Source organism: Venturia canescens, chromosome 2 (genome assembly GCF_019457755.1).
Source record: "Venturia canescens isolate UGA chromosome 2, ASM1945775v1, whole genome shotgun sequence".
In the NCBI taxonomy this organism is placed as follows: domain Eukaryota; kingdom Metazoa; phylum Arthropoda; class Insecta; order Hymenoptera; family Ichneumonidae; genus Venturia; species Venturia canescens.
The window spans coordinates 8,438,726-8,452,734 of record NC_057422.1 but is presented as its reverse complement, the minus strand read 5'-3'; the positions used below and the strand labels follow the sequence as shown (position 1 = coordinate 8,452,734).

Genomic DNA, 14,009 nt, shown 5'->3' with positions numbered 1-14,009 from the left:
TGTTTTCCAAAATCTTTGGTGTTTATGAATCCCACATATATAATCGCAACACTGCCTGTGGGGCTGATTATCGGTTTGTTTTTTTTTCGCAACTTTCTCGAACCATGTTTGTTTGTGTACTTCCATAACCAAACAAATACAATAGATTTGAAGCGTGTGGTGTTATTATGACGCAGCTCGATGCCGAAATGGGTGGGTGAGGGAGTGTCAAAAGAAAAACAAAACTTGGTGATTTTCTCAAATTTATTTTCATTTTCGCTGCATCCTCGATTCAATAAGTAGATAATTTATTTGTTTTTTTTTTTCATATATTACATAATATTAAGTGAAATACTGCGTAAAAATACATTGAACTAAAACCTGTACTGCTATATATGCTATTGAAATATCGAGCATCGCTTTACGAATTTTTTTTCCCAATGTTTTCATCATTGTCGGTGTTAGTTTATATAACATTATTAATAATAATAATAATTATTATTATAATAACTTGAGAAATTCGAACAATTGTTTGAGTTACCATTATTAAAATTACCCTAATAGTAATAACAATGAAAGTATAAATAGTAATAATAAAATTAATAATAATAATTACATGTTTTGTATAATTTATATAATAATGGTACTCTATTATATACGTTGAATCGATATGACGCTAACAAGTAATAACTACACTTGTTTGTCTCATTGAATCGTCCCTTCCCATTTCAACGTCTTTTCGATTTTTTTTTATTTTTTATTTATTTATTTTTTTTTTTATTACATATTCAGGTATCATTTTGAAACGGATGACGGAGTATATGCGCAATGTTCTTTCACATTGTCGCGTTTTTCCACAAGCGTTTATCATATTCTTTATTTTTTTTGTTTTCGACTTTTAATTTTATTGTTTTGATCAGGAGACTCGGTAGAGTCTCGGGACATGTACATTGACGGCTCTGTCGTCTGTTTCGTCATCATATATATTCGGTAAAAATAAAAACATCCCGGACGGGACAAAAATGACGGCCTTGTTTAGCTTCTTCAATTGTTGTTTCTTTATTATTTAACAAACGTCACATCGACGTTGGTTCAAAGTGAATATAACAATACTTAGTGATTTGTTTAATCGTTTGTTTTCGAAACGGAAATAGTAAAGAAAAAATGAAGCGTCGTAAGACGGTTTAGGAATTAATCTCGTGTTTCGCTTACTTTGATAGGTTTTTTAAAACGTAAAGTACTAAAAAATGAAAGTCAAATATTCGATAACTCCGTCACGTTCGAGTATATAATAGAGTCTTCAATCTACGGAGAGATATGCCTCGAAAAATTCCATACAGAATTTTGTACAATGCATTAATTAAGTAAAGATTAACGACATTAACCATTTTTCCCTCGTCATAAATAAATGTTTTATGCTACAAAAAAAACAACGCGAAATAAACATACGGAGACGTATACTGGTGACTTTTCTTCCTACTTTAAGTACATTCGTCGTGGATTCATGCGCAGCGTGGGAAAGGATTGAAGAATATAAGACTGGAAAACGCAGACGGTGGGGCCTGCAAAAGCTTCGGGACAAAAGGATTGAAGTTTTTGGTCTTCCTCGTTGTGGGAATTTCGGAAGCGGTGCGAATTGGAAAGTGAACGAGAATTGCTGTCAAAAGGATCTCGAAGTCTGGTAAATAACAGTGAACGTTTTTGAGTTGTGAAAATTAAGGGAAAGGCGGGGGAGGGCGCAAAGTGCAACTGAAAAAATTTACGTTACGCGTGGGAATGCTGGTAATGATCGAGTCAGTTGAGTTCGACTGCGCGTTTCTACAAACGATGAAATCTGCATTATTTTCTTTGTCCTTTGAACAAATTAATACCAGTCAATGAATCCTGCCATTTCAACGTTTTTTATTGATCGAGCGGTGAGTCAAACGCGCAGCTGATTTATTCCTTATTTTTTGTTTATGTACGTGAGCAATTAATACCGATAATTAAGTTCTACTTAAATACTAAACACGTATTCGTATTATTCGGCCACATTCTCGGGCATGCGATATTTCGCTTAAATCTATTTCTCATTTCGTGAATTTTCCCGCTTTCTGAAATATTTGTTTTCTCTCTCTCTCTCTCTCTCTCTCTCTCTCTCTCTCTCTCTCCTCTTTCTCTCTATAATCTGCAGACCATGAGATAGGACAGCGAGAAAGTGAAACGTTTTTGAGATTAACGTTGAAAATGTTTCGCCAACTCGACAGATTTTTTCTCCAATTAATTGTGGATCTCGAACAACCTTGTTTCATACTTTCAGACTCTAAAAATTTACGTTCCACCAGCTTGACGGATTTCTCTTCAATTAATTGCGAATTTACAACGTTTTTTTCATACTTTCAGACTCGAAGAATTCACGTCCACTCAATCGCATCGCGCTCGAACATTCTTCCCAAAGAGCGAAATTGGACAAAAAAAGGGATGGAAATCATTGAAAAATTTGATGCGAGTCTTTGAGTTATTTTAAAATTGGAAAAACGAATAATACGTTCGCCATTAACGTAGCACTGGATTGCACGTAGACCAGGTTGGTCCTCGTTCAATGCGATGGAGTCATGCGTGCTGTATAACACTCGTTTATACACACAAACACGTACACATATATCTGTACATGCATAACAACGGGAGCATGAAAAGAGACATCTCCGACTGGCCAGACGCACGTGACACAATGCTCCGTCATAGGGCCGACTTGAGCAGCACACACGTTTCGTCAATTTCGGGTCTCGTTGCGTCACTCAAACGGTGCGTTTAACGCCGGAGAACGAGGGGGGCAGAGAGAGAGAGAGAAAGAGAGAGAGAGAGAGTAAATGTACTCAATTAAATGAAATATTTGTTTTTTAAATTTGCTTTCAAAGTCCTTTCAAAGTCAAAGGAGCAAAGGGAATAAGATTTCGATGAAAGGTGAAATGATTGATGTTCGAATTCTTCATTGCGTTATTGTGAGGATCCGATGAGTTAGTTGTCGGGCTGAACGAACTTTAGTCCTGGCGAGTTAAGAGAAAAAAGCACATTTTCAAACCGGATCTTTGTTCTCTCGACTCAAACCGCATTAGATTAAAATCCTCTTTACAGTCGTCTCAATCATTATGGATTGGATCGTTTTTATCTAATGGGAGGCAAGGTTTCACGTGCTTTTTCTCCCCTTTTCTTGGTTTTGTTTAATCTCTGTTGCTGTTTGCAGAACGTGCTCTCTTCGCTCGCTGTCCTTCACACCAATTAATACGGTTCTGACAAATGATATCCCTTGATTATGAATTATTACGGCACGCATTTTCACTCGCTCATACGCGCATCATCTATACCCACTTAACCTCGATATTGTGAAAGTCTTCTAGCCAAATGTCTAAATATATACTTATGCATGTAAAATAATGCGAGAGAAAAAAGAAATGTAATGTAAAACCGCATATTAATTGGCGTAATCCGGTGATTTGATGTCAGCGGCTGTAGTGTTCTGACGACAGCGGTACACGTACGCGCTCACCGATAGATCGTCGTCGGCCCGGACACATTCGAACGTTTCGTCGGGACACTCGCAACTATAAAAAAAAAAAACAAAAACAAAAACAAATAATGAAACACATGTGGAAACGTTTGAAAACGATGGTACAATCGAGTTCGATTTCTCAATCGATTCTTCCCCATCGATAACGTCAGATATTTAACAAACGACTCGAGCACTTTGATCTTGCTCAATTTTTCATTTATTCCTTTGATTCTTACTCGTTCTTCCCCACCAGAGCAAATCGCTATCTCGTTCGACATGGCACGCGCTCTTTAGCGCAAAACAAACCAACGACGATTCACGCCGAGAATGAGCTTGCTGTAAACCCCCGTTTTTTAATCTTCTTTCATTTCATTCTATTTACATAAGCCCCGATATATTATTCGAGCGAAAATAACGATGCTCCGCAAATCGATCATGCGCTCTCGTACGCGACTCGTGCGATATGCCCCGAGCAGCAAAGATTCAATAAATGTCGTTTTTATTCTTCGCTCGAAAGCTTGTGAATGAGCTCGTAAATGATAAAATTCACAGTATTCACGACACCACGAGCCCGCAAGTTCATTCATGCTCTTTCCTCGATACTGATTTCTGCGTATTTTCTGATAAGGACATCCGCCATTGGCTCAAACAGTTGATACGTCAAAAGTGGCGTGAAGAGATAATCGTCCTCATCGGGAGCAGTTTCGTTGGACTTTTTTTACTTTGCAAGTTTTGATAAGTCGATGATAAACGATGAAAAATTTCAGATCCCCTCAAGAGTCGCGACTTTGAGCGATTTTTTAAAAGTTACGATCGAGCAGTGTTTTTATCCAAAAACTCACGTTTTTGGCCGAGCTGAAAATGATAGATTACGCTAACTACGAAAAAAAATGAACACTCACGTATTTTGCATGAAGTATCGGACCGTGCGCGTGTACGGAGCGTAAACTGCCCAACCGCATGGTGTATTGATGCAGTAACGTCGAGAAAGTTCTTCTTCCCCGGTCTCGATGGCACGTTGGGTCCTCAAATTGTCCGCCCCAACGTCGAACGCCATGCGTTGCAATTGTTCCGAAAATTCCTGCGAGAAAAAACTTCGAATTAGCCGACAATTAGTCATCGATTTATGCATGTCGAGCAACAATCGAACGAGACTTTTAAAACCACTTAGTCGAGTTTTAATTCGCCATTTTGAAAAACACGGGCGAAACTCTACGAGAATTCTGTTCCATCCGTGGACGATGTTTTTATTGTTATTAGCATTCCGAACGGAGGCTCCGAGTCATTCTCACTCGGTCAAAGTTCTTTCTCCCCTCATTTTTGCCTTCCCTACTTCTCGTCGAAAAGATTCAACAAGTGTATCGCGCATAGTGAGACTGACAAAGTACTCGGCTCCGATATCCTTATCGTTTCGAAAAGCCCGCGAGTGACGTTATTTCAGCTAAACATCGCTCCGTTGAAATACGCTTTTTCTTTAATTCCTTTCGATTTCATTCTCCTCATTTCCCCTTGCAAATAAATCATTGATTATTCCGTCGAATGATCTCCCCCTCGATCAGGTGCAACTCTGCTCAATCGAATCTAATTCGATTATGGAGCTGCTGCCACGCGCGTTAAACCGTGTTAATAAAAAAACATACATTCGGTTGTGTATATGCGGCAAGAGCGGCGTAAGCTCTTCGGGAGAGTGAGCTAAGCAGTTGGAGAGTAACAGCCGCCTCGATGTACGAGCTGTTGTACGTCCAATAAGTCATTCGCTTTGACAGAGTCATTCAAACGTTCCCGGAGCTCAATAAAATTTCATAGTTTACCCAAAAATCGTATCATAAAAAAGAATCGATGAGTAAACCAACGAAATTAAGGCGTGACCAAAAGGTCAGTTCGGATCGAATGTTTATTCGTGTTTGTTAAAAAAGACCCCAAAAAATCATTATAAAAAAAACCCACCCGATCGATCACGATCCCCGGCCAGTCCTTTTCATCTGGAAGGTCTCATGTGCGTGCGTGAACCGACAACTCTGGTTCGTACTCCGTGTGGCAAGAGCAGCGGCATGCGACTGGTGACTCGGGTTTATGAATGAAAACTTTGTACAGCGAAGTATCGCATAACTGCTGCACATTCACTGCTGGTGCATATACGCATACATTATATGCACTATTGACCGCATATATCTGGTTTGCACCGCCCGCATGCCCGGGTAATTGTTCAACACGTTTTGTATCGTCATACATACATGTGAATAATGCCTTCGTGTGTCTTAGCGCTCGAGACGTATCGGGATCTTGCGATCTCACGTAAGAACATGACTCATTTGGATCTGGTTATTATTTAGGGGAGAAAAAAAATCAACGAATGGTTTTCAGTTCAGGTTTTCGGGGATGGAGGAATTTGATTTTTCTTCTATTTATTGTTCAACATTCTTTGGGCTTTTCGCAATCTCTATTTTCAATAGATTTTTCATACTTTTGATTTGTTTTGTAGACTTTTATAACTTTTCGTTCAATTATTATTGGAAATTCGTTAAATTCTTTAAAAATCATTTGAACTTATTTTTTAAATTGAATTTTGTTGCGAATTGAATTGAATTTTGAATTGAAATTGAAGAAAATGTCAATTTCATATCGCGAACTCGTTCGTCGCGTTGTTTTCGCTGCGATTATTATTGTGTCCGATTGAGTTTTTCGTTGGTGCGAAGGTCGAGTGCTCCGGATGAGAAAAACGACGGGAAAAATTTGCCTATTTTCGATGCTTTTTCCATTCCATTGAAACACGATTGAAGCAGAATTTTGAAATAACAGAATTTGGAATCGAGCCTGAAGATATAGCTTCGAATTTATCGCTGTGAAGGTATGGAAAAAAGGTAGAAAAACCGAAAATTTTTCACGAGATAAAACGTCTGTGGTAAATAGATTGGTTTTTGCTCTCATGCGTCAATAAATATGGAAAGTCGATCCAGGAAGTTTCTCGACGAAAAGCTATGTCCCGAGGTACATGAATGAAAAAACAGAGGGGCGAGCGACGACGACGACGAAAACAAGTTGAGCTACGTAGAAAAACAAGAGATCGGGCCAGCATAAATATTAAACGCATTATTTTACGTCTCATTACATTTCAGCTTTTAGTCAACACGATTTATCCTGTACACAAAGTTGAAGAATATATGATTCTACGATTCGATATGTTTACCAAAATATTTTTCAAAATCAGCACGATGTTTATTAACCCGTCGAAAAGATTACAATGTAATTACCCCCGAGTCCACTAGATGCCTTGTTTTCAAAGAGATTCGTCGAACAAAAAACAAAAAAGAAAAATAAACAGAATAATGGAACAGAAACGAAAAACCAACTTGTCTCCTATGCACGTCCACGCGACTAGATAGAGTCGAAAACGTTGTTTGCGAAACTTGAATTCTTATCACCTATTGGCTGTGTTGGAAAACCCTTGGGAACATTAGAGATCTGTCAGACCACCCTGCCCTCTTTCTCATAGTATCAAGGCAGAGTCCCTTCAGGAACGTCGTTGATGTCACCGCACGTCGTGTGGAGTGGGCCGAAAAAATTTCATCACATTTTTAATCCATCCTATTTAGCTAAGAAGAGATTATTCCGGTTGGCCCTGTAAGTTGCTGTTCTTTCCAAATATTTCTCCACGTACGTGGCTGCACATAAATCTACTCTCTGGCTAAACCTTGCGGAATCTTTAGTACGGGTTGTTTTTTCCCCGGCCCCGATGTTTTTAGTAAACTTGTTATTGGTATTTCTAATCCATCTTCACATTTTCTTATGTTTCTAATGTCTATATTCGCGATTGTTTACGCCCCCTGCTGGTTGTACTCAAAGCTACTAACATAACTGTCTTTTTAGGAAGGATTTCTAAAGATAAACTTTCAGCCGGGTGCAAAGATGCCAGATGATCTAAAACAGTCGCGACATCCCAAGTTGACGAATGTTTGGGTAAGCAAGGCCGTAATTTAAATACGGCTCTTAGAAATCTTCTAATTATCGAGTCTCCTCCGATCTTTCCATCTGATATTAAAGAAATGGCAGATCTCAAAGTTGTACTATAAGACGCGCCTTTTTCGAAATGGAAAGTTAAGAAACTTAATAGCGTATCCACTTGTGATCTAAGAAAATCGAATTTTTTGTCCTCGCAAAAAGTTTTCCATTTCTTCAAGGCCGTCTTGTACTGTCTAGCTGTCGATGGAATTACCGATGACGGAATTATATCCATCGCTTCTGACGGGACCCGCCTTTTTAAGAATGCCGCGCGGAGGCCCTCGCTGCCACAATGTCAAGTCTCGCGCTCTCGGATGTTCGTCAGTACGGGCACAATAATAAGTTATCATCCGGTTCGAATTCCAAGGGTGTCTCCGTAGCAATCTTCATGAAAATCGGATACCAGGGCTGATTTGGCCAATTCTTATTTTTGTGAGTGCCCGCACGATTAAGGAAAATGGGGGGAACGCATAGAATTCGAGATCAGACATAATGCTGAAGTTCGCAACGTTGGAGTCCAACGAAATGATGTAAAAAAACTCTCCAATAATTCGAATAATTCTCCAATTTTCTTCCCTGCCGAATTTGCAATTCGTTGTTTTCCAACCAACACCGATGCTTCGTGAAAAAAAAAATTGGTGAATTACAAGTGTTTTTTTTCCTTCATTTCGTGGGACTCCAACGTTGCAAACTTCAGCGTCGTGATCAGACCAGCTTATGGCGAAGGCATCGATTGCCATGGCACTTGTTTCTGGAAACCAGGAGCAAAATATCGCATTAACGTTTGCGGCAAAAAGATCATTTCTGGTTTGCCCAACGAGCATTTAATCTTGAAAAAACCTAATTTGCTTATTCCCATTTCGTATCTGCGTTCTTGATTCGCGATAGTTGATCTGCCTCTACATTTTTTGCTGACGGATGCAAAAAATATTCCTTTTTTCGGCCCATTACCAAATCTCCCTCGCGAGCGCACTGTATTTCGGGGATCTCGTCCCTCCCATTTTATTCACGTAAGCAATTCCTGTAGTGTTGTCTATACGCAAAAGAATCTGGCAATCTACACATTTTTTGGCTAATTTCTGCAAAGCTAGTTTGATTGAAAATAATTCCTTGAAGTTTATGTGCCACTTAGTTTGCGTCCCTGACCAAACGCCTTCTCGCTTCCTCTCACTGCTCCCAACCTGAATCTGATGCATCTGTGAATACAGTTGTCTCAAAATTTCCTGTCTTTATTCGTTTAGAACTTTCCCACCAAGATAGATCTGATTTAACGCACTGTGAGATCAACATTTTTGCGTTATAGTTTCCATTGTTCGACAATGGGGACTCGATCCTCTCCCTTTCCCATGATCTTCGTGTACAACCATCCGTACTCTACAGCTAAACAGGACGCCACGAAATTACCTATAAACTTGGAAAAATCTCTTATCTTACACTCTCGGATTTATTTGAATTTTTAAACCATATTACACAGCTTGTTTTTTCCTTCCTCCGGCAGCTCTAATGAGAATCTCTCTGAATCTGTGACAAATCCCAGAAACCTCGTACCTTGTATTAATTTGCTTTTCCTCTCGTTTACTAAGAAACCTAAGGATTCTAATAACCTTCGTGACTCGTACACGTTCTCTTGACATCTTTCCAGAGTACCCTCTACACATAGCAAATCATCCAAGTAAATCACGGATGTAAAGCCTCTGGATCTCAAACAAGGAATCACTGGTTTCAAAATCTTTGTAAATTCACGCGGTGCTGTCGCCAAACCGAAGGGCAAACATGTAAATTGGTAAAGTTGATCCCTGAATAAAAATCTCAAGTATCTCCTACTCTATTTATTAACTGGAATCAAGTAAGTCATCTTGTAAATCGATCTTAGCCATAAAACTTCCCGGACATATGATTTTTGCTGCTGCTCTCATCTTGAAATGTCTCGTTTCCACAAATTGTATAAACTTCCAAAAGCCCAAACCCGAGTTTTGCGATGAAATTTGGCATACGCCTTCTATTTAGCAATACAAGAGTCTCCTTAAAAGGATTTTCGGCGATTCGCAATATTTTTCAAAATATTGAATTTTTTCTGAATAATTGAAACACGCTCTGATATACCTATACATATATCTCTTGCCACGCGCTATTGCTGCTTTCACAGCAGGCACTTCAGTTTACCCCCACAACTCACGTGTTGCTACCCCCACTCTTTGCTTGCCACCACTCCTCTTCCAGCAATCTCTTGATCCTTGTTATCAAAATGATTTAAAAAATAAAAGATTTATTCAAATGTTAAACCGTTAGGTCTTCTGATATGTGACTGAAGTTTCTTATTATTCCATCGAATTTTCATTGATATGGAAATGTTGGAATTTTTTTCCTTCAAATTCCAGAAGATACGTGGTTTGAACGATGCCATAATTTTAAAGATTGAACTCTATAAAATTCAAACTCCAACTCCCGAGTCATAGTGTAAAAATTGGCGACTAACAGAGTGGAGATACTGGCCGAGCGAGACGAACTATATAGATATACTCGCTCGAGTTTAAAAAGCAAGTTCAACATTTAATATCTCGGTAAATATTGCAAGTCGCCAAAAATCCTTTTAAGGGGACTCTTGTATTGTTAAATAGAAGGTCTGGGCCAAATTTCGTCGCAAAATTCGGTTTTGGGCTTTCGGAAGTTTCTGCAAATTGGGATAATACATGAGCTCTCCAACGATCGTTTACCATCACAGGACCTCAACACAGAACTGAGAAAAAGAGATAAACGCATACATGGAACGCGCACGCACGTGGTCATAAAGTTATTGCGATCGCATAGCAAGGGTCAATAGCGCATGTCTCGTCATCGCCTCCTCGATCCCATATTTGACAATGTTTCTTACGTTTCGAAGGTCATCCGTGAGGATTTAGTTGATGAGAAGTAGAAAAACGAGTAGAGAGAAGTTCGGTTTGAGGGTTATGAAAAAAAAGGTTGAAACGAAGGTGGTTTTGTTGATCGTATCGAGAAACAGGAGAGAATTTACAGCTCTGAGAGAGTCTGAATGATCGAGAACAAAACCGTTGGATAAGTTAATTGTGGACGAATTCGGAAGGTGGATTTGGAAAGTAATTTTGAGAATATAGTTGCGTACGAGATCGATGCCGAGTGAAGTTCCTTCCGTTAAGAAACTAGCGATAAACGCGATTTCAAATGATATTTGTAACGCTTTGAGAAAGCTTGTAAAATTCCTCTGAGAGAAAGGAGTGCAAAAAATATGAAAAATAATGAGGAAAAACTTACTTCGGAACGCACTGCCGCGGTGTCGATGAGCGCCACGTACGAGACGACGGCGACGATGAGGACAGCGAGCAGCCTTAGATGTGCCATTTTCAATATTCTTCTCTCTTTTGTCACTGCTTATTTATTAAAAATATTTTCAAGATTTTTCGCTTTTCTCCTCTTGAATATCGAGTTTCAGCGTCGAGTGAAATCGGAAATACCGCACCCTTAGATTCACGTTTCACACGAGAAGATTTCGTCCGGATTCAATGTCTTCGATCTTCTCGTAACAAGAGTAAATGTCGTTATGATTCCTTATGCAAAATTGGACGTTCGATTCGTTCTGGTTATCACGCGCACAAGAAAAAACGTGGTCAACGAAAGTATCTTTTTTTTCGTTCTTAAACCAGACCAGAATGAAGGAATGAAAAAAAGCGTTGCTCGTCTCTCTCTCTCTCTCTCTCTCTCTCTTTTTTTTATTCTTCGATGAATTATAAAGCAGCGGAAAATGTAACCGGCGATGAACGATCAGTCTCTCAACGATTGTCAATTAGAACTGCCGCACCGAGTGGACAGACGCGAAATTAGTTTTATATCAATACACATACATATAGATATGTATACAGATATTTGTCAGTGTCGTTTCGTCCTCGTTGATATATTTCTCTGTCAGATGTACATTCACGCGTAATTATATACCACAGACACACGTACGTATATTTATTTATATATATATTTATACGTGTGTATATATAAAGTTGTACCGGTCCAGAGACTTTAAACATAGACTGTCTTCGCGTATAGAGTGAGGACGCTTTCGAGGCGTCGTGGGTTTATATAGGCTGTGGGCTAGCCGGTGGCAGGCTAGCCTCGATGGTGGGGGCATAAGACTAAGCTAGAAGTTATAATAATAAGTAATAAAGTCGAACTTAAATTGTGATTTGAGAAACGGTTCGGCGGACGATGGTGGGGAGGGTTGAAATGCGACTTTTGAAAGGAGGTGGTTGGTTTATCGATGCTTTTCGTTGTGGTGGTGGCGGTGGTGGTGGTGGTGGTGGTGGCGGTGGCGGTGGTCATTCTTTCATTTTTCTTTCCATTCGTCTCCCTTCTCCCTCTCTCCCTCTTACAGTTTGTCTTCTTTTCCCATGAGGCGATATTCCGAGAATAAGAAGTTGACGGATGAGGGCTTTTCATCATTACGAAATCCTCCACTTTTTTTCTTTCCTTTTGCCTAAACTTCTTGCGCACTACTTCGCTCGTACTTCATTCAACTCGGCTGTGCACTTGCAACTCTGAAGTGAGGTTGCATCATCGAAATTCGAAAATCTCGGTCATTCTATTCGGAAGAGTGACCCAACGCGATCGCTTCTCGTTTTTCCGGTTGAGGCTTCAGTTTTTTGTCGCAACGTTGCCTCTATTTTCAGCGAATGAGTTAAACGCTTGAAAATATTTTCTTTTTAGTTTCATTCTGAAGGGTTTAAGTCTCCGATCTTTTGCACTCCCAGCGGAAAAGTCTCCCGAAAAACGGTGCAAACGGCGTCCGGCTTTTCTCAGCAACTGTGTTATTCGATCTTCGGAGCTTCTGGAAATTTCCCTGCTCTCTCTCGTGATTCCTCCCTGGGATTTCCGGGCTGCTGCAAAAACTTGGCAAATGGCTCAGCTCGTTCTCATATCTCGATTATTTGCTCGCAGAATCGTTCGAGAAGCCCGAAAATGTTGAACACTCTAGTGACCGCGCGAAGCCCTTTCCTCCGTGGGGCATATTTACTCACAGGTGTAACGGAAAACACATTTTGAACTCTGCTCAGAGGCCTACGACCCTGAACTCGGAGCTCCGCTGATAATTCGGCCGAGCTCGGACGACAAATTTGATGTAAACGTCTGATGCGGATACAAAAATCGAAGGATAGAGCTCGGGATTGGTAAATTTCCACGAGTTTGAAAAATCGAGAGAAAACAACGCGCGAAAGCGTGCTCTCGAGAAGTCACGAAACCTCGTAAATTTCACAGACTTCGCAGGAATATTTGGAAAAATTGTTGAAAGATTAGGAAACAGAAAACTGGTCCATCCTGTGAAATGTGCTCCTGTCCGTGCCAATGTTCATTTTTTCGATTCATAGACCAATCGGTGCCAACTGCGAAAATGCGGATTTACGACTAGACTAAACTTCGTGTGTGCTGACGAACTTGATACGGAGGTTGAACGATATTTAAATGAGAATTATTCCTCGCCGTGACCTTGATAATGATCGAATAGCGATAAGGAAGAGCATTTCGTAATAGTGGACTGGTAAATATATTGGGGGGAGTCTGAATTTAAAGTTTATTTTATTCGGCGACGTTTCGTATATAAAAACTCTATCGAAGCGGAGTCAATGTTGGTTGGTGTATCGAAAATCTTTGAAACGTCGCAGTTGATCATTGAAACAAATGTTGCTATAAAATTCTAATTCACATTTATCTTTTGGAATCTAGCAATTGGAAACATAAATGATATGAACGGTCGATCGATCGGGCCAGCACGGTTTGAGTCTCGAAGAGTCTTGGCTGTCGTGAATTTTCATCAGTTTCATAAAACAAAACTTCTTTGTGAGGTGGAATCGTTTACGCGAAAGCGGTGAATTTAGTAAAAACATTTTTACGGCTGTCTCGTTCTACTTTTGCACCAAAAACGAAAGAGACATTTTCAATCGAATTACCCGAGCGATCCTCGTTTGTGAGACGCTTTGCGAGGTCGCCAACTTATCTTCGGAAGATAGGAGATTGAGTTTTTATCTGGGCCAACCTGCGCTACGGGAACGAGACTTGGAATATACTTGGAGTTAAATAATTTTATAAAAGCATGAAAATTGGGGGGGACACAGAACCAGTAAAAATAATAAGTCCAATGCTTCGATTCCCAAAGCATTTTTTCTTCATCTCCTGTACAGAAAACAAAGCGTTACACGAGCTTTTGCATATTCGCAGGCTTGTACGTCGAGCAACGCACACGCGGTGCGAGAAGAATGATTTTCTTTTCCAGATGACGATGATCGAACGCATGCGAGAAAAAATAAGAGAGAAGAAAATAACGACGGAGAAACAACATATTTACAAGACAGAAAGATTATTCGTTCGATATATTATTAGCAAGGGTCACCTTCGGCGTTCCGGAGTAAATTCAACGCTTTGTCCCTCGTGATTGGTCGCGCATCGCACAAATTACGATACAACAATATATTTCATCTATGTACATATATTTAACTGTGTATTA

The 14,009-nt window shown here is 39.8% G+C and overlaps 1 protein-coding gene across 1 annotated transcript; it reads right to left on the bottom strand.

Moving 5' to 3' along the window:
* Nucleotides 1-229: 229 nt before the first annotated feature.
* Nucleotides 230-11,573, bottom strand: LOC122406802 (uncharacterized). Its single transcript, XM_043412525.1, has 3 exons — nt 10,778-11,573; nt 4,411-4,589; nt 230-3,560 (listed from the first exon to the last, which is right to left on the bottom strand). Exons 1-3 carry the CDS (start codon nt 10,862-10,864, stop codon nt 3,431-3,433), a joined length of 396 nt encoding a protein of 131 aa, XP_043268460.1. The 5' UTR covers nt 10,865-11,573; the 3' UTR covers nt 230-3,430.
* Nucleotides 11,574-14,009: the final 2,436 nt, after the last annotated feature.